This window comes from Leptonychotes weddellii, chromosome 13, assembly GCF_054177405.1.
Source record: "Leptonychotes weddellii isolate Sample4059 chromosome 13, ASM5417740v2, whole genome shotgun sequence".
In the NCBI taxonomy this organism is placed as follows: Eukaryota; Metazoa; Chordata; class Mammalia; order Carnivora; family Phocidae; genus Leptonychotes; species Leptonychotes weddellii.
This window is the reverse complement of record NC_138381.1, coordinates 42128061-42150318: the sequence shown is the minus strand read 5'-3', so window position 1 is coordinate 42150318 and position 22258 is coordinate 42128061. Positions and strand designations below refer to the sequence as shown.

Genomic DNA, 22258 nt, shown 5'->3' with positions numbered 1-22258 from the left:
ATTTGTATACATTCATATCATCCAGAAAGCTAAGAAATTGGGAGTGGGGGAATTAGAGTTTAAATCATCAATTTTTATAAACATAAATGAGAGGAGGAAAGGAGGGAGTCGAAATTCTTGCCTTACACCAAATTATGGTCTATTTTTCCCATCAATTATTCCAGCAATATACTGATTGTTTTCACCTTAAAAATCTTAAAACTCCCTTCGGTCTCACTATTGTCAGAATGAGGAGCTGTGGCTGGTGGATATCAGAGACACCAAGCTAGAGAGATGAAGAAATAGGAACATTAAGTAGTATGTTGCAACACCATCAAACTGCATCATATGTCCACAGCGATCCAATGTTGGAGGTTAGTAATATGATTTACAATCCTACCATAAACCTGGAGAAAGTTTTGTGAGGGAGAAAAAATATTTTGGAATCCATTAAGAAACATTTTCTTAAGTATATAACTTCTGCCCTAGGCAAGTTGAGAACGTAGACAGGTTTGTTAATACTTAATGAGTACTAGTACCATTTACTAAAGACTCGCCATAAATATCAAAAGGATAACATAGAGAGGAGTTGTTATCTAATATTAAATCATAAAAGTTTCTTTTTGATTCTTCTTAGAATTCATTACATGTTGTATCAGAATTATTTCAATAAAACTGATTTTTCTCTTCAAGGACTGTAAGCTCTTTAAGGGTAGGTGGAGGGTTCTGTCTTATCCGTCTTGTATTCACCACAATTTATAACATGACTCTTTCCACACAATAAATTAATGTGTGAATGAGTCATATGGGTTCATTGTACAATAAAAATCTTTGCTTCTTCCCACTTCCCTTCAGATGAAGGCTCCTGTGGAGTCCTGGTTATTCTCCTTTGTTTAGATTTCCCTAATCTATCCTTCTAGCTATTCTTCTCTCAATGGCTTACCTCATGTTCTGGCAGTTTTGTGTCTCTCTTATCTACAGAATGTCTCTGTCTTATTTGGGTTATTTCAATTACCCTGTATGTGCCCAAATTACCTGGTCCTTTATTACGCTTAATTCCATTGAGGCATCTTACCTCCTGTCCTCCTTCTCTTGGCTCTTCATCTTCTTCTTCTTTTTTGTTGGTTCTCCCTTTCACCCTGTTTTCATTTTGCATTCTGCCTTCTCTTGTCCATTCCTTCCACTTGAACAGCTTTCCTACTGAGGCATGTCACACCACCTTTCTCTTCTCCTTCAAATTGCTTCTAAAACCCCACCTGCTCCATAAAGCTTGTTAGCAATTACACCCTCGCAACACTGTGGGTGTTTTGTTGTTTGTACTCTTTGGCACTAAGTTTTTTAGGATGGAGGTGTGTTTCCTTGACTTTACCTATTCTAAATCCTGCTGTGCAGCTACAACATATATAAACGTAAAAGGTGGCTGGGTTCTTTTAACCCCCTGTTTTAACTGAGTTTATTAGGATATATAAAACTCTTCCTCATGCATCATTCCAAAAACCATCTTTTAAAATAAAAGAATGAAATGTCCCCATATTCTTTATATTTTCAAAGGTGCTAGTACAAGTTTAGACAGAGTTGCAGTTCTAGAACCGAAAGGGATGAGTGAGGTCATCTATCTCAATTTCTTCGTCATAGACAATGAGAGTGAGGTCCAGAGAGATGAAGTATCCTTGCCTGGAATGCGCAGAAAATGACCAACATAGCAAGCCTCAAACTCCAGACTGCCATAAACACAACCACCCCTATACGGTGGGGTGGCACATTACCAAAAGGAATCGCCAATTCTTACCCAGGTGGCTCTCCATTGTGCTTCAAACCTGTGGCTCCTCTTAGCACTGGACCACGAGATCTCCTTTATGGAGCCACCTCTCCACTGCTAGTTCTTGCCTTCTTTGTGAGTGCTCACTTTCCAGTGTATTCTTTCAGCTTGGAATTTACTGTGTTATATTCAAAACATCTATTCGCATTACATTCCAAGGCTTCCTGTCATTTAAGGAACAATGTCTTACTTCTCCTTTAGCTCCAGTACTCAGTGCACTGCCTAACAGGGGTTATTTGTGAAGGAGTGCATGAAGTATACAGAAGTGAATTGATCTGGGCTTTTTATAAGTATACCCAAGAGTAAGTGTTTTCAGAGAAATTTATTGGAGGGAACCAGATTGTTGCCAGAAAACATACCTACATTCTGCATCACACAACCACATAACACCTTCCAGTCCCCCTTCAGATTATCCCAGAAAGATTAAACTATAGACTTTAAAAAGCTCTGCATAATCCTTATTGATAATATATTTTACAAAGCTACAGACTTCCCATATAAAAAATGTCCAAGAATATAACCTGAGAAAATATGGGGCCCTTCCTCAACAGGACTTCTGCTCCATGAGAACACTGCCCCACAGTAAAGAGTATGAGGGGAAAGTGCTAGGAAAAGGATTATAATATCAAATCCGACACTTTTTATAGAATCTGGGCAAGGCAAGCACCGTAATTTTTTTAGATGTTCCTCAACAGTCCAGGTGATAAATCAGTCATTATTTTAAAAGACATTTTAGAATTTTATTGTTGAATATCCTTACTAGACCTTTGAGAATATTCCTATTTCTAATCCTGCCAACTCCTCACCATCTTAATACATATATGATTCACTATCTGAGGGTGTATTTGCTTTTTGGAGGTTTAATTCTTTGCCAAGAGAAACATGAAATAATACTTATCTGTTCGTCATTGTGAGCCCAGTGCCTATGCACAATGCCTGTGACAGGTTTGAAACTCAGTAACTGTAGAATGAATGAATGCACTAGACACAAATTGATCCAAATAGTATAGCCTGTTATGGAAGGTCTGTTTTCAAATTATTTAAATTTGGTCTAACAAAATGGTATCAATCCAGACCCCTTATGGCGCTGAAAGGATCTGTCTTCCACCAAAACAATGTTGATTTTCCAATCCTAGTAGGTCTAGACATTAAGCTTAGAGGGCTTCCTGCCAGCTACCTCATTTATTCATTTAGTCCTGCCTCCTGTCTACCCTGCCTCTTTGCTTTCTGCTCCAACCTTTACTTTTTTTTTTTAAGGAATGATCTTTGTTAAATATGTGGTCCCTGTTCATAATTAAATTCTGTATTTCTGGGCATGTATTTATCAAGAAATTTTATTACAGCTCATTTTGCTTCCTTACTGCTAGCCTAACTTATAAAATACCCGAGATGATCCTTAGACTTATCTTAAAATGAAAATATTAACATCAGACTTTGTCAAGTTAGGTTTATCAGTACTTTGATTTCTAAATCATGGTGCATCTGTGCTTTGGAAACCTCTCTCAATCACTTACTTATTAGTGATTTTTAAATATAGCATTCTATTCTAAAAATAAGGGGTTATACATCTAAATTACAAGTCCTGTCCAAAAAAAAAAAACGCCCCACAAAATTTTCACCATTTTCCTTTCTTCGGAATGTAAATATATTTGATCCCTAGAGAACACTGCCAGTGAGTTTCAGGCAAACAAATAATGGCTTTTTAAAATTAACTGCTTTTCAAACTATTCACTTGCTTCTTGAGCATAGGGGGAAAATGTCTCATTTTGGGATTCACTTAGTATGCCTTTCATTTATAATTTTTAGTTTTCTTATATATTATTTCCCCAATACTTTTTTTGTTCCCTTGTTCTCCATGATGTTTCAACCCAACAATACTATTGAAAATCTTCCCACAAACAATGAATCATGGAACACTTCATCTAAAACTAATGATGTAATGTATGGGGATTAACATAAGAATAAAAATAAATAAATAAATAAAATTAAAAAAAAAAAGAAAATCTTCCATTTCTTATCTATAATTGCTTTTTCTACCTATAAATTCATCTATTTACATGTTTTTTCTACCTTTTGTATTTACTGTCACCTGACATGATCTCTGACCTCAAGCAAATAAAGTGATATTTTTATCTTTGTGTTTGTTACGCTCTGTTTATTCTTTGGTCTTCATTGCTTCTAGGTTTGTTTTAATATTTTATTATGCTTTTCTATTTCCCCAACTTTGTGGAAGCATGATGACTTATTTTGATGCATTTTGACCAAATAATCCATAGACTTAGCATTAGATGAAATGATTCTAGATTACAAGTTAACTGAAAACATTTCATATATAAATTATATGAATGCGTGCATACACGGGGATAGGTGTAGACTTATGCCCAGATATTACAGAAGTGATGTACCATATGCAACATTTGCTGGGTGCTTCATGTTTGCTAAGGACTTTCATATATACATATACCATTTGCTCTTCACAATAACCCTATAAAGTAGGTAAAGTATGGATTATGCCCATGCTGACAGTGAAGGAACTGAAGCTTAGGAAGGACTAGTTAGATGACACAAATGGTTCTATCAACTGTTATTTGTACTCCTTTTTTTTTTTTTCTTCTAAGCACAATATTTTCTTCTACTATATTATGTGGCATAAGTTTAAACTCCCTATACCTAGAGTGGCAAGCTCTGAATAACAAAAAATTTTCAGACTTAGTTGAAGAATGATTTGTGTCATAGAATGTTTAATTCAATAAAATAAATCATGTGCCTTGATATGGGGATTCCTTACAGGATTTCACCTGCCATTCAATCTCTGTCCGATATGAATTGCATAGAAAGTTACATACTCATGAGAAGTCTTATGTTCTATTTATGTGTAGTTGGAAGAAACTGTATCACCATTTAGTTCTCAGAGAAATGGTTCCTTCTTTGTTTCTTTTTTCTGTTCTTTTTAATCGCCAGGTTTCAATTATTTACAAGTGTTTACTAGGAACCTCTCCTGCGTAAGGAACTCTCAGGAGAAATATGGAGAATACCAAGCCAAGCCCTGCCTCCGTCCTCTCCAGCTCTCTGTGGTCCTGCCATGCTGGCCCCTTGCTATTCCTTGAGCTAGCCAGGCACACTGCTGCCTCAGGACTTTTGCTTTGGAACTTCTTCCAATTTGTTTGCTCTTCACACAGACATCTGCAAAGCTAACTTGTTATTTGCTCCTCTTCTGAACTACTTTAGCAGTTCGCTACTACTTCTATTACGGCACATATCCCAGATATATTTATTGTTATATATTAATCTTCCCTGGTAAACTATACACCTTCAGGGGGCCATACTGGGGAGAAAGATGTGTATTCAAGAGCCCATACTCATATAATGCTCATCCTCTTCACAAACCTGATAGCCTAACATCTTGTACATAGCAGGAAATTAATAAATCTGTTATCTTAAGTTGAAGTACCAAATGAGGAATAAAAAGTTAATGCCATAGGCTAATGTTCCCCAAAGTGTGAGATACGTACCACCTTAACAGGAATGTACAGATACCGTTCTTTCTGATTACACAAAGGAAAAAAGTCTCGCTGAGATGCTAATATGTCTTTAATACCTCTACAACGCTTAATAAATCTTCTGGTAACAACAAAAGAACAGGCTGCAGGCTCTCAGCTTTTTGTAGGTACAAGTCTATAGCTAGAATTTTTAAAACATTATTTGGTATTAATTGTATAAGTTTGATATTATCTTTTATTTAAGGTGATACTGATTGTATACTTATGGTTCTGATTAGTTTTGATGTTCATGTTAAATATTAAATGCTTACAAAGAGAATTTATACCGTAAATAATACATAAAGAGTAATGATTAAACAAACACCTGTGTGCCCAACTTAGCTTCCTGTGTTCTTTACAGACAACCCATTATTCTCTAACTGAATTTGCATTTCCCATATTATTTTTTTTTAAAGATTTTATTTATTTATTTGACAGAGAGAGACACAACGAGAGAGGGAACACAAGCAGGGGGAGGGGGAGAGGGAGAAGCAGGCTCCCCGCAGAGCAGGGAGCCCAATGTGGGACTTGATCCCAGGACCCTGGGATCATGACCTGAGCCGAAGGCAGTCGCTTAACCGACTGAGCCACCCAGGCGCCCTGCATTTCCCATATTATTAGTAAGGATAAATACTGAGTCTTCATGTTTCCTATTTGTGAAATGCCATTTCATGTTAATTTCCCATATTGATTTGTTGGTTTGTGTTTTCTTATTGATTTGTGGCTGTTTTCTACATATATAGGAAATTAATAGTTTTCCCAGCTATGTGTGTTATAAATGTTTTATCATTTCATAGCTTTCAGTTTTGCTCACTCTATAGTAACTTTTAGTAAGCAATTTATTATTTTTAAGGTAGATGAGCATATCATTTGTGATATTTTATTTGTGATTTTATACTGTCTGGGCATTACTTGAGATATCATTCCCAACCCAAGGTCATAAAAATATTCTTTATATTTTTTTCTAAAAGATTTAGAGTTTTGTCTTTCACACCTTTTTACGCATGTGAGTATTCTATTTTATTTTTTCCATATGGATAATGAATTGAATACTCCATCTATTCCCTCACTTATGTGCAAAAATGGCTATAATCTATGTTGAGTTTTTATGTGTCTAGTATCTCTTGGAGAACCTTTATTTTGTTCTGTGGACTAATCCCACAAGATCCAAATTGCTACAGGTTTATTATAAATCGCCTGCATAGTAAGACAAATCCTCCCCTGCTTGTTCTTTCCCTTCAAGAGAATCTTTACTATTCTTCACCTTTCATTCTTTCATATACATTTTTGAATCTGCTTGTCCAGTTCCAAAAAGTAAGAACATAAAAAAAAATACATTTTAAAACCTGTTGAAGTTTCCATTGCAGTAGCTATAATTTACAGATCAAATTAGGGATATTTGATAACTTTACAGTATTGAGTCTTCTTGTCCATGAGCGAGTTAAACATGATTATTTTAAACTAATAATTGCATTGAAACTTCTCCACTAATTATTATGCTTGCCAAAAATAATATTTCAAATACTCATTTATTAGGGTAAGAAAATCCCTGTCTGTTCCAAGTGTTCTTTTTTAATCATGAAAATATGTTGAACTTAGATTTTTCTGCAACTCTTGAGATAAACATATAATTTGTCTCCTTTAAACTGCTGATGTGGTAAATTCAATCAATTAATTTATTGAGATTGAGCCCACCTTGCATTCTTGTGATAAAACCATTTTAATACAGTATAAAATCTTTTAACATAGTGGATTTAGTTTGTTAATATGTTCTTTAAAATTTTTTATTGTAAAATTGCCTAAATTTTTCTTTTACTGTCTTTGTCTGATTTTAATACTGAGATTATACTGGACTTATTAAATGGAGTGTCCCTTCTTTTTGTATTTTCTGGCACTGCTTTGGAATTATGTGTATGTTCTGGTATTTTCTTTATAGGAAGGTTTTCAACAATGTATTAAACTCTTTAGTGTTTATGGAATCATTCTACTTCTTTCTTTTTTATCTTGAGCCAGCTTTGGTAACATACAATTCTAGGACCATTTCCATATAATCACATTTATCTGGCTATTAATACAAAATTATTCAGAATATTCTCTTATTTTTTTTATCTTGTGCATTTTGGACTTTTTAAAATAAAATTTAAAATTAAGAAATAGCATATATATATATATACACACACACACACACACACACACATATATATATACACCCTAAACTGTAATCTTAAGGATATTGCTTGATGAAATTTTACATATGTATATAACAGTGTAATCACCACATAGATATCAAGATATGGAACATTTCTAGCACCCAAAAGAATCCCTTTTGCCCCTTCCTACTTCACGCCATCCCAGAGGTAACTATTCTGACTTTGATTACCACTGATTAGTGTTGCCTAGTCTTACACTTTATATGAATGGAGTCATGTAGTAGTAGGTGCCTAGTTCCTTTTTTTCAACATTGTGTATATGAGTTGCTGAGATTGTTATATAACAGTAGTTCATTCCCCTTTATTGCTATGTAGTATTCCACTGTGGGAACAGAATAAGTTCATACCCTTATATGAATGTATTTATTCATTTTATTTTGAAAGACATTTTGATTGACTCTAGCTTGAAGCATATATGTAAAATCCACTATAAATATTCCTGTTCATAACCTGTGGTAAACATTTGCACTCATATTTCTTAGATACAGACCTCGGAGTAGAATTTGTGGGTCATAGAGTCGGCTAGTATTAAACTTTAGTATATACTGCCCAGCAGTATTGTTAAAGCGCTTGTAAAAAATTATATTGCCACTAGTAGAGTAAGAGAGTTCCAGTGGCTCTCCATTCTTGGGAAATAAGGAATTTTGCATTCATTTTTATTTCAGTCACTGTGGTATGTGTAATGTCTCTGGCTCTCCTAGTATCTTTTAAACTTCTGCCCATATGATGTTATAGCTCCCCTTTCATTATTAATCTTATCATTATTTTTTAACTTGATTAATTTCACCAGAAGTTTATAAATTTTGTTAGTCTTGTCATAGAAGTGGTTTTTTTTAGTTTCTTGGCCTCCTTGTTGTCAGTTTTCTATTTCATTACCTTTGCTCTTTGCTTTATTATCTTCCTCTCTTTTATATTTTCATGGGCTTGTTTTGCTGTTCTGTTCCCAATGTCTGAAGCTGGATGTTTAGCCTCTGGATATCATGCCTTTTTAAATTTTCTAATATGTATTTTTTTCTAACACATATTCTTTCTTTTTTTAAAGATTTTTATTTATTTATTTGACAGAGAGAGAGCACAAGCAGGGGGAGCAGCAGAGGGAGAGGGAGAAGCAGGCTCCCCGCTGAGCAGGGAGCCCGATGTGGGGCTCAATCCCAGAACCCTGGGATCATGACCTGAGCCGAAGGCAGATGCTTAACCAACTGAGCCACCCAGGCATCCCTGTGTGGCTTGATCCCAGGACCCTGGGACCATGACCTGAGCCGAAGGCAGATGCTTAACCAACTGAGCCACCCAGGGGACCCGCTAGCAGGTATTCTTATGTTATAACAGTGTTTTCCTCTAAGCGTTGCTTTGTTTCCATCTCACAGGTTTTGCAATATAGCTTTCTTTCAGTTCTAAGTACTTTTAGTTTCTCTTTTTATGGCCCCCTTTGTTCCATGTGTGGTTTTAATTTTTCTATTTATGGAGGTTTTTAAAAAGATAACTTTTTCATGTATCATGGATTTGTATTGTGGCCAGAGAATGCGATTCGTGTGAACCTGAACTTCTAAATTGGTTAGGACTTCCTTTGTAATAGGCAGGGCGTGAAGGAGAGCAGTGGGTGTACAATGACAGGCGTGGGCCTGGACAGAGACTGCAAGAGATGCAAACAGCAGAGAAAATACAGCAGCTCGAGAGTGGTCGACCCAAAAGTTTGGAAGAACAGAGAAGATATGGGAAATACAAACAAGGTTTCAGACCACAATGATTAGGAGAAAGATGGAACACTGTGGAAAACCAGGGGGCAAAAGAAATTACGATTTGTTTTGGTCAAAGGGCTAGCAGAATGCATAACTGATAATGTCAGACAGGTAGCTGAAAATCCAAGATGGGGCCTCATAAGAAGGTCGACATTTGAAATGTGATATTTTAGTCATCTGTATGGGGTAATAATGAATAGGAAATAAGTAATAGGAAATGAGGGTGGGGGAAGAGAAGGGCAGATTAAGAATAGAACCTTCATGGAAAAAAATGTGGAAAGGTGAAAACAGAAAGTATAAATACGGAACTGGCTATTGAGAATTTTTTTTAAAAGTGTTTGGCAATTTTAGGGGAATTTTCTAGGAAGACAAAGTACAGCTAATAGAAAATTGCATCTATATTATGTGGTGAGTGGAGTAATATTGTAATAAGAGATCCAGAACATAGCTCTTGATTTTCTTTCATTATTCAAAACCATCTTGAGTATTTACTAATTCCTACCTCAACACCATTTAAGCCAAAATGTAAAATACTTCTCCTAAATAGAATTCTGCCACGACATAGGAGGACTCCACACTCTTTTGGCTTAGTACTCAAAGAACAAATATTATGTGCAATTCAAGATTCATGGTTGTATACAGAAACATTCCTCTTTCTGAATTTCATATGTTCTAAAAAGGCATCGGAACCATATGGAACACATCAGCAAAAAAACCCAGAACTGGAAATAAGTACAGAAAATGTGGGGATGATAGTGGCAGCAAGTTTAATGTATGGGTCAATGATCAATGCAGGTAAGCATGGGACTAGGGACAGAGAGTGGATATGAGGCAGGTTCTTCCATGTTCCACACCCTGATATTTATGCCAGGGGTCACTAACTCCCTGTACCAGTATACTGTGGCTGCCAAACCAATATTGAACACCACACCAGTAAATCGGAAAGCAGACTGAACTTGGCAAAGCAACTCACTCTATTTCAAGAACATCCTGAATCTTACAAATTTATTTGGTCATGTAAATTTTCTACTTAATTTAAAAATATTATTTACCTAGAAGGAGCTTACCTAATTTTTGCTCTTAGCAAAACTTAGTATCGGCAATTTGAAATATAAAAGCTTAAAATCCATCTTTGTATGGAAATTTTTAATACATAAAACAGAACTGTGGAAGTTGAGTGGGTTCTGAATTACCACCATGTCCATACTGCCATTTTCAGTTTACGAACCATAAAGAAAGAATATTGACTTCAAGACGTTCACAACTGACCTTCACATTGAAGATGATTTTTGAACTGTTAGAAGCTTCAGGCCTTTTAGCTTATTTTAATATTTTTAGATCACAACTGACTTTAAAGCACGTAAGCACTTTTGGGGAAACTTCTCTCTCTCTCTCTGTATTAGTTATGAGATACACATGCATACGTCTGGAGATGGAGTATATACTATTTTTGTCACTTCGAAGTACTTATAATAGGTTCCTCTATTCAACTGATATTGACTGAGACCTTATGACAAGCATGTTGGGTTTTCAGAGGTGAGAAAGAGGAAGAAGGAAATAAAGAAGTAAAAAAAATTATAATTTTAAAAGGAGATCCTAAGGAGGAGACTAACTTCAGGAAGATTTTGGGGAGAGGCCCATCTGACAGATGAGAAAGGTGCAGACAGGCTGACTCAGAAGAGTAGCCCCGGTGAACAAGTGGCTCGTGGGAAGCCTCAGAAGGAGATCCCAATCAGGAGGCCAGGAGGCCGGGCACAGTGCGTGAGGAACCACCTAGGCAAGCTGAGAGCAGCCAGCTACAGCTGGACAGCATGTGGCCTCATAAACTGGAAAGGGGTTGGGCTTGTATTTGAGTGACATGGGAAGTCTCTGAAGAATGTTAAGTGACTCCATGTAATTTACATGTCTTCAGGACAGAGCGGCATGAAGAATGGGTTGGAAGCAGGTAGAAGATGGAGAGGGATCCATTAGGAAACCACCGCAGTATCCAGGTGAGGACTGTGGCCCAGACCATGATGATGGCTTTGGCGATGGAAAGATGTGGGTGGGATACTTGTTAAAGGCAGAATCAAGAGATCCAGTGCTTATTAATAGATCAGATATGGGGAATGAGGAAAAGGGAGGAATCAGGAACAATTCCCTGGTTTCTTGCTTGAATAATTTGGATGTGGGGTAGCGCCCTTTACTCAAATGATGGAAGTCTGGAAAAAGAACAGATTTTAGGAGAGAGAATCAAGAGTTTAGACTGTACTCATTACACTTCAAATATCTAAAAGAGATGCAAATGGAAAAGTCAAGCTGTCAGTAGCACACAATAATCTGGAACTAAGAGGAGGTCTAGGCTATGAATAGAAATTTGGGAAATCTTAGCATGGAGACAGTTACAGCCACATGAAGAGATGAGAGGCCTACTGAGAGAGTAGACAGAGAAGAAAAAGAGGGCCAAGGATGAGCCTCAAAGAATCTCTGCACTTTTAGAATAGGCACGGGAGGAAAAACTTCCAAAGGCAAAAGTAGGAAGAAAACTAGAGAGCAAATGCCATGAACTCAGAGGTGTATGTCAAGGAAAGAGCTATCTACTCTGCCTCGTGCCATAGGAATGATGGAGACAGAAAGGTTTTCTTTGGAACCTGGAAACCACTGGCCACCTTGGTGAGACCAACTACAACTTCTCTGGGAAATTAGGCCCTAAAGTGGAGTAGGATAGTAACAGTGGACTGACACAACATCGATGGCGATGGAACGTTTGGAGTCCAAATGGGGTAAGAAAGCGTGGATAGTGATCTTGTAGTTAACACACTCAGAACAAGAACACACATTTATCCAATACCTTCTAGGTTTCTGTCACTGTAGCAGGTGGCTCCTGCATGAAAAAAAAGCGAGGTGGCCAAGTGTCCTGCCATACTGCCACGCATGGGAAAAGGCTCTGGGCGAGCCACCAGCCAGACACAGCTCCACGACACCCATCCACAAAGGCATTTGCCTACTGTGAGCCTGGCACTGTCATGGGTATTAGAAATACGAGATTGAGTAAATTCTTGCCCTGAGGAATTCATAGGAAGAGAAAGGTAAAGATGTAATTATAAAACAATGTGACAATTTTAATATCTTTATGACATATTGTATCCACAGAGCATTCAAGGGGAGGAGAGATGTTTGTGGTGGGAAGTCAGGGTCATAGAAGGACTTCTAGAGTAGTTGATCTCCAAATAGAGGGTAAGTTGGACAGCCTTATAGAAGGTGGAGGGCAGTCAGGAGGAGGAAGATTATTGGGTAGAAGAGACAGGGCAGTCTTAATGAGACACAGAAGCAGTGTGTCACCTGCAGGTTAATTAAAGTGTTTTCAACTATGGAATAAGGTGAAAGGTAAGAAAAGGAAGGGGAAATTTATCAGGGGCCAGAACCTGAAGAGTCATTATATTTCACAATAAAAGGATATTATAGTATCCTATAAGGATGGAAGTACAGAGCACTTAAAATGTTTCAAATAGGGAGGGACATGCTATTCAGATTTGTGTTTTAGATAGATTGTTCTGGCAGCTTTGTGGAGATAGATTTGAAAATGATAAGCCTAAAGTCCAAGGGAACAATTAGGAGGCTGCTTCAGTAGTCTAGTGAGAGATCGGATCAGAGATTGAATTACAAATGTGGGAAGGGGATGGAGAGGAGGGGATTGATTTAAGAAATATATATGAGCTGAAACAGAGATCACTTGATGACTAACTGGATGTGGAGAAAAGGGAGACAAGAAAATCAGTGGCTCCACAGTGAAATAGGAAATATAAGAAAAGAAGCAGGTTCAGAGAAAAGGATGATGAGTTCAGTTTTGGTCCCACTGAGTTGCAAGTGTATGGAAACACGTGAGTGAATATCTCCAGCAGGCAACTGTGTGCATGGGTCTGAATATCAGTGGAAAGGTGGAAGTCATAGATACCCTTTTAAAAATCAGTTTCATTGAGAGGTAATTCACATATGAAAATTCACTAAGTTTACATCTGGTGAGTATTAACAAATGCATACAGTCATGTAATCACCACCACAATCAAGATAGGGAATATTTCCATCAGCCCCTGTAAGTTCCCTCCTGCATTTGGGAGATAGCATTTGGAGAGTCATCCATAAAATGTGGTAGCCAGAGCCATGGGAGTGGATGAGGCCACATGGAGGGGGTATGCAGAATGAGAGTTGCAACAGGGCACAAACTTGTAGAAGCAGACAGAGGAAGTAGGCTACAGTTCACTCTATGAGGGGAACCAGGAGGGAAAGCAGAGGTTTGATAAAGAAGAAATAGCCAATAGTGAGAAGTAGAATAATACGTAAACTAGGATAAGTTCTCTTTAAGGGGAAAAAAAAAAAAAAGCATTGCATTGGTCAATTAGATCAACAGAGACCTTAAAAAAGTCAGCTGCAGTAAAGTGATGGAAGCAGATGATCCCTTGCAGTGGGTGGAAGAAGGGAATGACAACAGAAAGTAAGACAGCAATACAGAGAGGATTTTATGAAAAGAATACGGATGAGACAGCAGCTAGAGGAAAGTCCAGTGGATTTATGAAAAGAGAATCTTGAACCTGGAGTTAGAGAGCCGGATTCTCAGAGCTCCTTGTCTACCAGTTACTAGCTGTGTCATCTTAGAACTCAATTTATCTGGGCCTGTTTTGCTGCCTGTAAAATGAGGCAGCTTAATCAGATGGTCTCCAGAGTCCCTTCTGGTTCTGATTCTGTGGCACTGTGCGAGCATCCAGCAACACGGACACAATTGGAAACCCCTGCAAGAGCAATTTCAATGGACTGGCGGGGATGGTGTGAGCTGAAATGTGAATAAATAACCCCTTGAAGAAACCCGGCTATTAGACATCCTGGAGAAATGGAAGCAGAAGGACACATGCTTCTAATGTCATCGTAAGAAAACATGTTAAGGTCCAAATGGGGCAGAACCTGACCAGGCTGGGCCAGTGTCAATGAACTCCAGAAGAAGAACTAACATTTATTCAACACACAGTAAATGTCAGTAACTCTGCGAGGTGTTTCGTGTAGGGAAAAAATCTAGATGGCCAGCGTTCTTGTGTTAGTTTATCTCCACCATTTATGGAATCATTGTAGGTATCGGAGGGTAGGCATAAATGTATATCATACTTGATCTCTGAGAGCCAAAGGGAAATGAATAGGTTCCCCCAAATATTTTATTCAAAACAAAGACTCCATAGCAAATTTAGATTGATAATTATAGGATTGTGGCACAAAGAAAACATGTTCACAAATTCAGAAAGCATTATGCAGAAGAAAAGGGGGGTTCACATTCAGATCTTTTGTCTTCAATTCCAAATTTCTCCATTACATGACAGCTACCTACTATTATCTTTCCGTAAGTGTCATGTGCCTTGTCTTTCATCCATTTCTTGGATCGCATGCGTTTATCCAGTATTTATCCTTCCCTAGATTATATCTAAATCCCTTTTAAATAGGTAATCTAGTCTCGGCCAAAAAGCATTCTTTCCAGTCTTTGAAATACTCATTCCAGTGTCTACCAATACCCGTATGTGATCACAAGTCAAGTCCAGAAAAAAATCTAATCTTGTTCTTGACAATATCTGTGTATCCGGGTTTTATTATGTCCCATGGTCTTCTTTTCTCTTCTGAAGTCTCAATCCTCAGCAAGAAGAAGAGATGAAAATACCACCCACAGTGCTAAGTCCTTCATTCCTGCCTGGGACTTCGAAGTCAGGAGACATACATGCTGTACTTCTTTTTGTGATAAAATTTATTCCCACACAGCATACCTGTCTTTTGGCAAAGGCTTACATAATAACTTCTCTTTTACCTACGTGGTAAAAAATTTACACAATACACAGGAGAAGTCACAGAAGCTTAACTTGACTAACAGAGAAAGTAAACAAATTAATTTTTACTCTATGTCTTTTTCTTGCTAATGCATTATTTTGGGGCTCCTTTTTGCAAAATTCCACATATGTTTAGATAATTTTCTATGTCAAGTCCAAATGATATGGCCTATTGTACATTTTTAAGTGCAGAGACTATCAGAAAGGAAGTGAGCACATGAAATTTTATGATTTAAATATTGTAATGAAGAAAAAATAATAACAATGATGAAAATGTTAAACAAATTAGTGAACTTTTGAAGCACAAAGGAAATATGTACAACTGAATCCTAATATCTGGTCAGTTAAGGACAGTGCTACAAGCTCCTATTAATCAGCCTTAATAAGGAGGTACCCTTCTGTGTAAAGAGTCACTTTTAAGCCTTGGTATCTAGGCGTTTAAAAAACACTATTGTAAAAATTACAATTAAGGGTGTCTGGATGGCTTAGTCGGTCTGACTCTTGATTTTGGCTCAGGTCATGATCTCAGGGTTGTGGGATCGAGCCCAGTGTCAGGCTCCAGGCTCAGCGCAGAGTCTGCTTGAGATTCTCTCCCTCTGCCCCACCTCACCCAAATAAATAAATAAATAAATAAATAAATAAATAAATAAATAAAATCTTAAAAAAAGAATTACAATTAAGAAGTAATTTTAAAAATATCTTTTGCATTATTCTATTTAAGTGCAGGATATAGTTAGACTTCATCATGAAGATTTTAGGTATTAGTATTAAAAACTTGACCACCCCTTAATGATAAGTTCTCTAAGCAAGTAACTCTAACCAAATTAACATGTAAAGACTATCCATATGTCCTCCTTCATTTAAAAAATAAATCTCACCTCAAGTGGTGTAATAATATATAGCAATTTAGGAACATCAGAAAACATAAGCCAGGAACAGAGAAGAAGAAACAGGCACATGCCTTTCCACAATCTACTAAGAAACAAGAGCCCAATTTTGCTTGATTTTAAGCGAACACACCACCACAATCACATACACACACGCACACACACACACACGAATGCAGTCATTTCAAAACAATTTTATGCACCATTTAAATTAAACATGAATATACAAACTCCTCTCTATATGTTAAGCATAGCAAAATAAAAAAAGGGGGGAGAGAAGTAATTTTCTGCATAAATGCTTTTCTAAAATTCTTGTCCATAAGCATTTTAAAAATAAGACATTTTGGGGACAATTGGGCAAATGTCCATGAATATGGACATCTTATAGAAGACATTATAGATCTATTTAATTTCTTTAACTGATTTCGTTAATTGCCTTAACTAATAATATTATGGTTAAATGGGAAAATGTCCTTCTTCTTAGGAAAATCATGATGTCTCAAACTTACTCTCATGTGGTTCAGGTTAATAAAAAGGTTGCAGAGAGAGAAAAATATGACAAAATGTTCATATCCGGTAAATCTGTGATATGGATACACAAAACACACACGTTCACTGTGTTATTCCTTCAGCTTGTCTATAGGTTTAAGCATGTTTGAAACAAAAAGTTGGAAAAAATTATTCATTTCATCTGATTAGAACTACCAAAATAAACTACTTGATCCAACACATGAGCCAGCAGCCATTACCAAAACTATGCTCTTCCAGCTGTCTTCATCAGTTTGAAAGGACTTCATTTATTTAAATGCGAGAAAGGTGCAGATTTACTTGGAAGGAGAGAAAGGAAAGCAGCTTCAAAGTTTGGGAGCTTGCCTGTCACGCAGATGCCACATTTCAGGAGTATGGGCTCTGTGTCAGTCTTCCCGGCTCTCCCCTACCAGCTGACTGATGGCTATCTGCGGAGACATGCAGGGGGGCCTCCAAGAGGGTATGAGTGCTGAGACAAGATAAGGAAAATGCAGTGACCCCAAACTGAAGGGAGATGGATCTCCCTGGGGTATTCATTTGGATGGACCTCCAAATAGGGGCAGGTAGGGAAGTGGAAAGAACTCTTAGAAACCAGGTGATAAAGCATAAAGAAATTATAATAAAATGAGCCATCTTCTGCTCAGCTTCAAGGACTGGTGACATAAAACTATTTCGTTGTAAATGAACTTATTTTTCATGCTCATTATGGCAAAGAAGGCATGAAACCACTCTTAAACTAAGAAAAAAAAAATCCACTTTAATTTTGAAACCCAAACCCTAGGAGTGAAGACTCGGGGATACTTAAGGGGATGCCTTGAAATGGAACATTGGGCATGTGGCGCTTGATAAATGTAGGGGCTTTTAAAAAATCCTGTTGTGCAAAATATTTTGCTCACCACCCAGAAGACAAAGAGAAACAGTGAGTGTTGACAACATGGTATTATAAAGCCACCCCTACCCAATTTGTTATCCACAAATATATATATTCTTTTTAATTTACTCCAAGCCAGCATGTTGGCCCATAGCATCCTACTTTTATGTCATTATCTCTCTGCCATACACACAAGTCATAGCTGGGGATTTCAACTCGCGGTGAAGCTATGCTGAGATTCCAGATCTCAGTGGTGCTGGCATGAGTGCTGATCTCTTCAGTCATAGAGAAGACAATATCCTAGGGAGACTGGAATTAGTCCTATTTTGCACCATTCAAGCCAAAATGCTGCTTATCAAGAAGCAAGTAATTGCTGGCTAATGGCTATGGGGGGAAAAAAAAAACCCACTGCATTTCAATCTAAGCATCTCTCGGCACATGACAATAAATAAAGCTGCGGAAAGTGGACACATCGAGCGGCAAGGGTTTCTTGAGGAGGTTAAAGAGCAAATAGTAAAAAGGCAAGTTACCTCATCCGACTGGGAGGGACTGATTCTGGGCATTGGCGACACTTGTGGAGTTTTCAACTGTGTGCTGTTACTATCTGGCATGAGCTCTCGATGGACCGTTTGGATGTGGTTCTGGAGTTCGCTTTCAGACTCAAACTTAACGTTGCAGCTAGAACAGCGAGTCTTCAGTCCCCCCGCCTTGCCTTTACCCTCAATGGCACTGAGATTCTCATTCTGGCCCAAGCCCGGCCTATTCGTGCCGGGAGGGATGTTGATGCCTGGGCTGCCGCTCTTACTAAGATTCACACAGCCAGCGCACAGACCATATGGCAGGCCATTGATGTCAAGTTTCACCAGATCTTGCTTGGAACGAAACTCTTTGAGGCAAGACGCACACTTGTACAGTTTTTGGACATGCTGGCCACGCCCTGTGGTCTGGACGGCGGACCCATTCCCTGTCTTTTGCATGTGGAATGTCCCGTGGATTTTGAGTTCTAAGGTGGAGGTCACGGTCTGCATGCAGACCACGCAGCGGAATCCTGTCAGGGAATTCCGCAAGTCAGGGTGCATTTGGCAATGCTCTAAAAACTCCTCTTCGCTCTGGAGAGGCATCTTGCAAATCCGGCAGTTTCCGGTATCAAGGCTCTTACTATGAGTGACTTTGTGTTCGGTAAGAGTTAAAAGGGAGGGAAACCGCTCTCCACAAATGGGGCACATGTAGTGTTTGACAGGGCCTAGGTGGGTCTGCATATGCTCGCGGAGGCCGTTTTCAGAGAAGAAGGTTCGAGAGCACACGTTGCACTTGTAATTCCCTTTAATGAGCTCGGCTTTCTTCTTCACGATGGCGCTCTCCCCGGGTCTGATGTTGTGGTCTCGGAGCTGGTGGTTCTGCAGCAGGGTCTCCATGGTGTAGGCTGCCCCACAGATGTCACACCCGTACATCGGCTCCGAGGTGTCCACATCTTCTTCGCTCCCGTCATGACTGTTGTGGGACTCCTGGCTGTTGGTCAGCAAGGTCTGCAGCTCCACCTCCTCCTTCTGCACTTGCTCAGAAGCCCCGTTCGTGCCACAGTTGGGAGTCTTGGTTTCAAACACACAGTGCTTTTCCCGCAGGTGTTTCTCCAGCAGAATGATTGCGTGGAAGGCTTTGCTGCAGAATTTGCAATTGTACTTCTTGCTGTGAGTGGTGATGTGGCACTGGAGCTCCACCTCGGTGCCAAAAGACTCGCCGCAGAAAATGCACTTGTGCACTTTGCCTTGATTTTCCAGGTGGTTGTGCTTCACGTGGAGCTGCAAGTCAGTCTCGTTGCGGAAGTCCCAGTTGCAAGACGTGCACCTGTAGACTTTCTTCTCGTTACTGTGTTTCACAGCCAGGTGGAGTTGAATGGAAACTTTCGAGTCAAAAACCTCTTGGCAGAGTGTGCACCGGAAGAAGACAAAGGTGTGCATGTCCAGCAGGTGTTTCTGAAGGTCGTCCACTGACGTGAACTGCTTATCACAACTCTCGCAGATGTAGTAGGTTGAGGTGATCATGAAATGAATGGTAACATGCTTCAGCAAGGATTCTTGGTTGGGGAATTCCTTGTTGCACTGAGGGCAGGTCAGTTTGGGGAGCACAGTGTCGAGATGAGTTTTTAGGTGAGTCTGAAAGCTGTCCAGGGAAGTGTACTTAGCACCACACTGATTACAGATATATTCTCCAGCTGGACGCGCAGGTGCCCCACCCACCGCCTGCATCATCTTAAGAGACGTCTGCTCTATGGCCACGGGAGATAAGGGGCTCAAGGCCCTGGATTTCTTCCCATTGTGAATATAATTCAGGGCCAAGGGAATGTTTTTATGATTCTCTTTGATATGCTTGTTCAGCTTAAGAACACTGTTGAATATTGGCGAATTTGTACAATAAGAACAAGAATAGACTTCTACTACCGGTTCCTTCGGAGTCCCGAGCACCGGAGACCCAAATCGGGAGCCACTGAGGTCACAATGGACCTGTCTTATATGCTCTTCCAGGGAAGAGTCAGTGAGAAACCCCATGTAGCAATGGGGACAAAAGAACGCATTGCTATCCTTAGCGGCAGGGTTCGCAAATCCATGAGAACATCGGATGTGTTCCTGAAGGGTGTTGAGGTCATTGACAACTTCAGAGCAGAAATTGCACTGGTAGACTATGGCAGGCATGGCAGAAACAATCAGACCTGGATCCTGAGCTTCATGCACTTGCTTCAGATGTTCATTCAGGTTATAGAGTGAGGGCAATACCTCCAAGCAATACTGACAAATGTGGGCCTGTTCTGGCTTGTCCAAATGCATCGTTTTCAGGTGAATCTGCAGAACTGCCAGACTCGAGAACAACTGCTTGTTGCAGTAAATACAGCTGTAGGTCACTTTGGCCTGTTTACTCGAGGGGACGGTCAGGTCAGGGGTTTGCTGAGCAGCCCGCTTCCTGCCCCGGCTCTTTGGGATTGGGGGGGCAGCTTCCACCATGGTCGAGCTGTCCACGGAGAGGTTGGAATCCGGAGTCGTGCTGGACACGGACGTGTAGCCCACTGTGACCAGAGAGGGGCTGTTGCTGTGGTTGCACGACTCGGCTTGCTGGTGGCTGTCCACGTGGCTGTACAGTTCCTCGACGGTGTGGAAGCTCTCCGAGCAAATGCTGCAAGAGTTCTTCTTCTCCCCGCCATGCACCTGCTCCATGTGGTTCATGAGGGACGTCTCCTCCACAAAGAGCTCGTGGCAGTAGATACACTGGAGGGCCGCTCTGTCCTCGTTTGGGGAGCACTCGGGGTGGCACTCCGCGATGTGCTTCTGGAGGTCTTCCGGGAAGTCAAAGCCTTCCTCACACTGACTGCACTTCTGAGTGTCCTTCATCTTCCAGTCCTCCATCCTGGAGCCAGACTGGGACCCATCCTTGTTTCTCTCGTGGACCTGCATGTGTCCGTGCAAGGAACTAGAGGACAGGAACCCACGGCGACAAATGGCACATTTATATGGCTTGTTGGACGTGTGAGTCTTTAAGTGGATCTTCAAGTGATCACTTCTGGAGAATGCGGCGTCACATTCACTGCAGTGGTACTTCTTGTCCCCTGTGTGGAGTTTAATATGGCGGTCTCGGCTCCGCTTGTGTTTGAACAGCCTACTGCAATAGGTGCATTTGAAAGGCAGTTTGTCACTGTGACTCTGCTCATGGTGCTTTAGGTAGCTGAGGCGGCTAAAGGACTTGTCACAGAATTGGCATGGGTATGGGAGTCCAGGGCCACCTTCTTCCTCGCCAAAATCGCATCCTTCTCCATGGCTAGGGGAAGTCTGGTCCTTGCTAGAAGGTGAGGAAGCCGGCCAAGAGCAGGTGGGATCATCTTCAACATCCACTCCATCTGCAATGAGAAGCAAGGGAACAATTCATCTTACGTGCTGAGAACTCGAGAACGAGTTTACCATACCATTTCAAAAAGTCCATTAATAGTTGGACCGTCTAGAACCTTTCGCGGGGCGGGGAGGGGAACTGGAGGCCAAAATATTTGAGTGGAACACTTTCAAATCTGAGCCCAAAGCTTTTATTCTACATTTACTTTTTACTGGGTTGTAAAATATAAAAAGATATTAAATAGTTCTATGTCTCAATTACCCCTCTTATTACTTTTTATCATTTTTCCTTAGAAGCAAGGTATATATTACACATTGACAATTTTATTAAAATGCAGATTTTAATATATTTAATGTTTCTTCTGTATTCATCCTAAAATGATTTGCATATTATGTGAGCATATGAAGAACCAAATGAAAAGAGGAAATATTACAGGAATGATTTAAAATTAATGCAGTCAACCCAGATGTCTAATATTTAATAAAAAATTCCCTCTGCATTTTGCTTGTTTTTCTATAAAAAGGCAATTCTGAAGACCAAAATCTTTTATGGGGTTCTTATTGATACAGACCTTATTGCTTTCAGCAAAAAAATATTAAAAAGTAAGCACATGGAGGAAGACAGAAAACACAATAATAATTACGTCTTGTGTAATGAAAGACAACCAGGATTTCTTCAATAACTGAAAGATTCGGATACCATAGGCCAGAAAATGGATTATTAAATGTTAGTAGGGTACCGCTAGATATTACATGTAGCTAGGATCAGCCAGGATCAAGAAAAAATGAGAGTTTCACAAGGGCCAGATTGTAATAGTGTATTTTGTTTGGAAAGTTCAAGAGGTGGCCCACCATTTCTTCCTTTTGCAAAAGCTTCAGCAGCATGAACTTCCTTAGCCAAACAGGACCTGCACTTTGAGGTGAGCAGAGACAAAGCGACTTGTGAAAAACTGGAAACAGGAAAAGTGATAAATGAT

The 22258-nt window shown here is 39.4% G+C and overlaps 1 protein-coding gene across 7 annotated transcripts in view; it reads right to left on the bottom strand.

The window, feature by feature from the left end:
• ZNF521 (zinc finger protein 521) overlaps positions 1-22258 on the bottom strand; it is a 273304-nt gene that overhangs the window by 137419 nt on the left and 113627 nt on the right. For all 7 annotated transcript variants that reach the window (XR_014139650.1, XR_014139651.1, XM_081801473.1 and 4 more), the window contains one exon: positions 17940-21292. Coding sequence is in view for 5 of the 7 variants with exons in the window: in XM_081801469.1 (XP_081657595.1) it covers positions 17940-21292 (3353 nt within the window). In the remaining 2 variants the exon portion in view is untranslated. The remainder of the gene's footprint in view (positions 1-17939; positions 21293-22258) is intronic.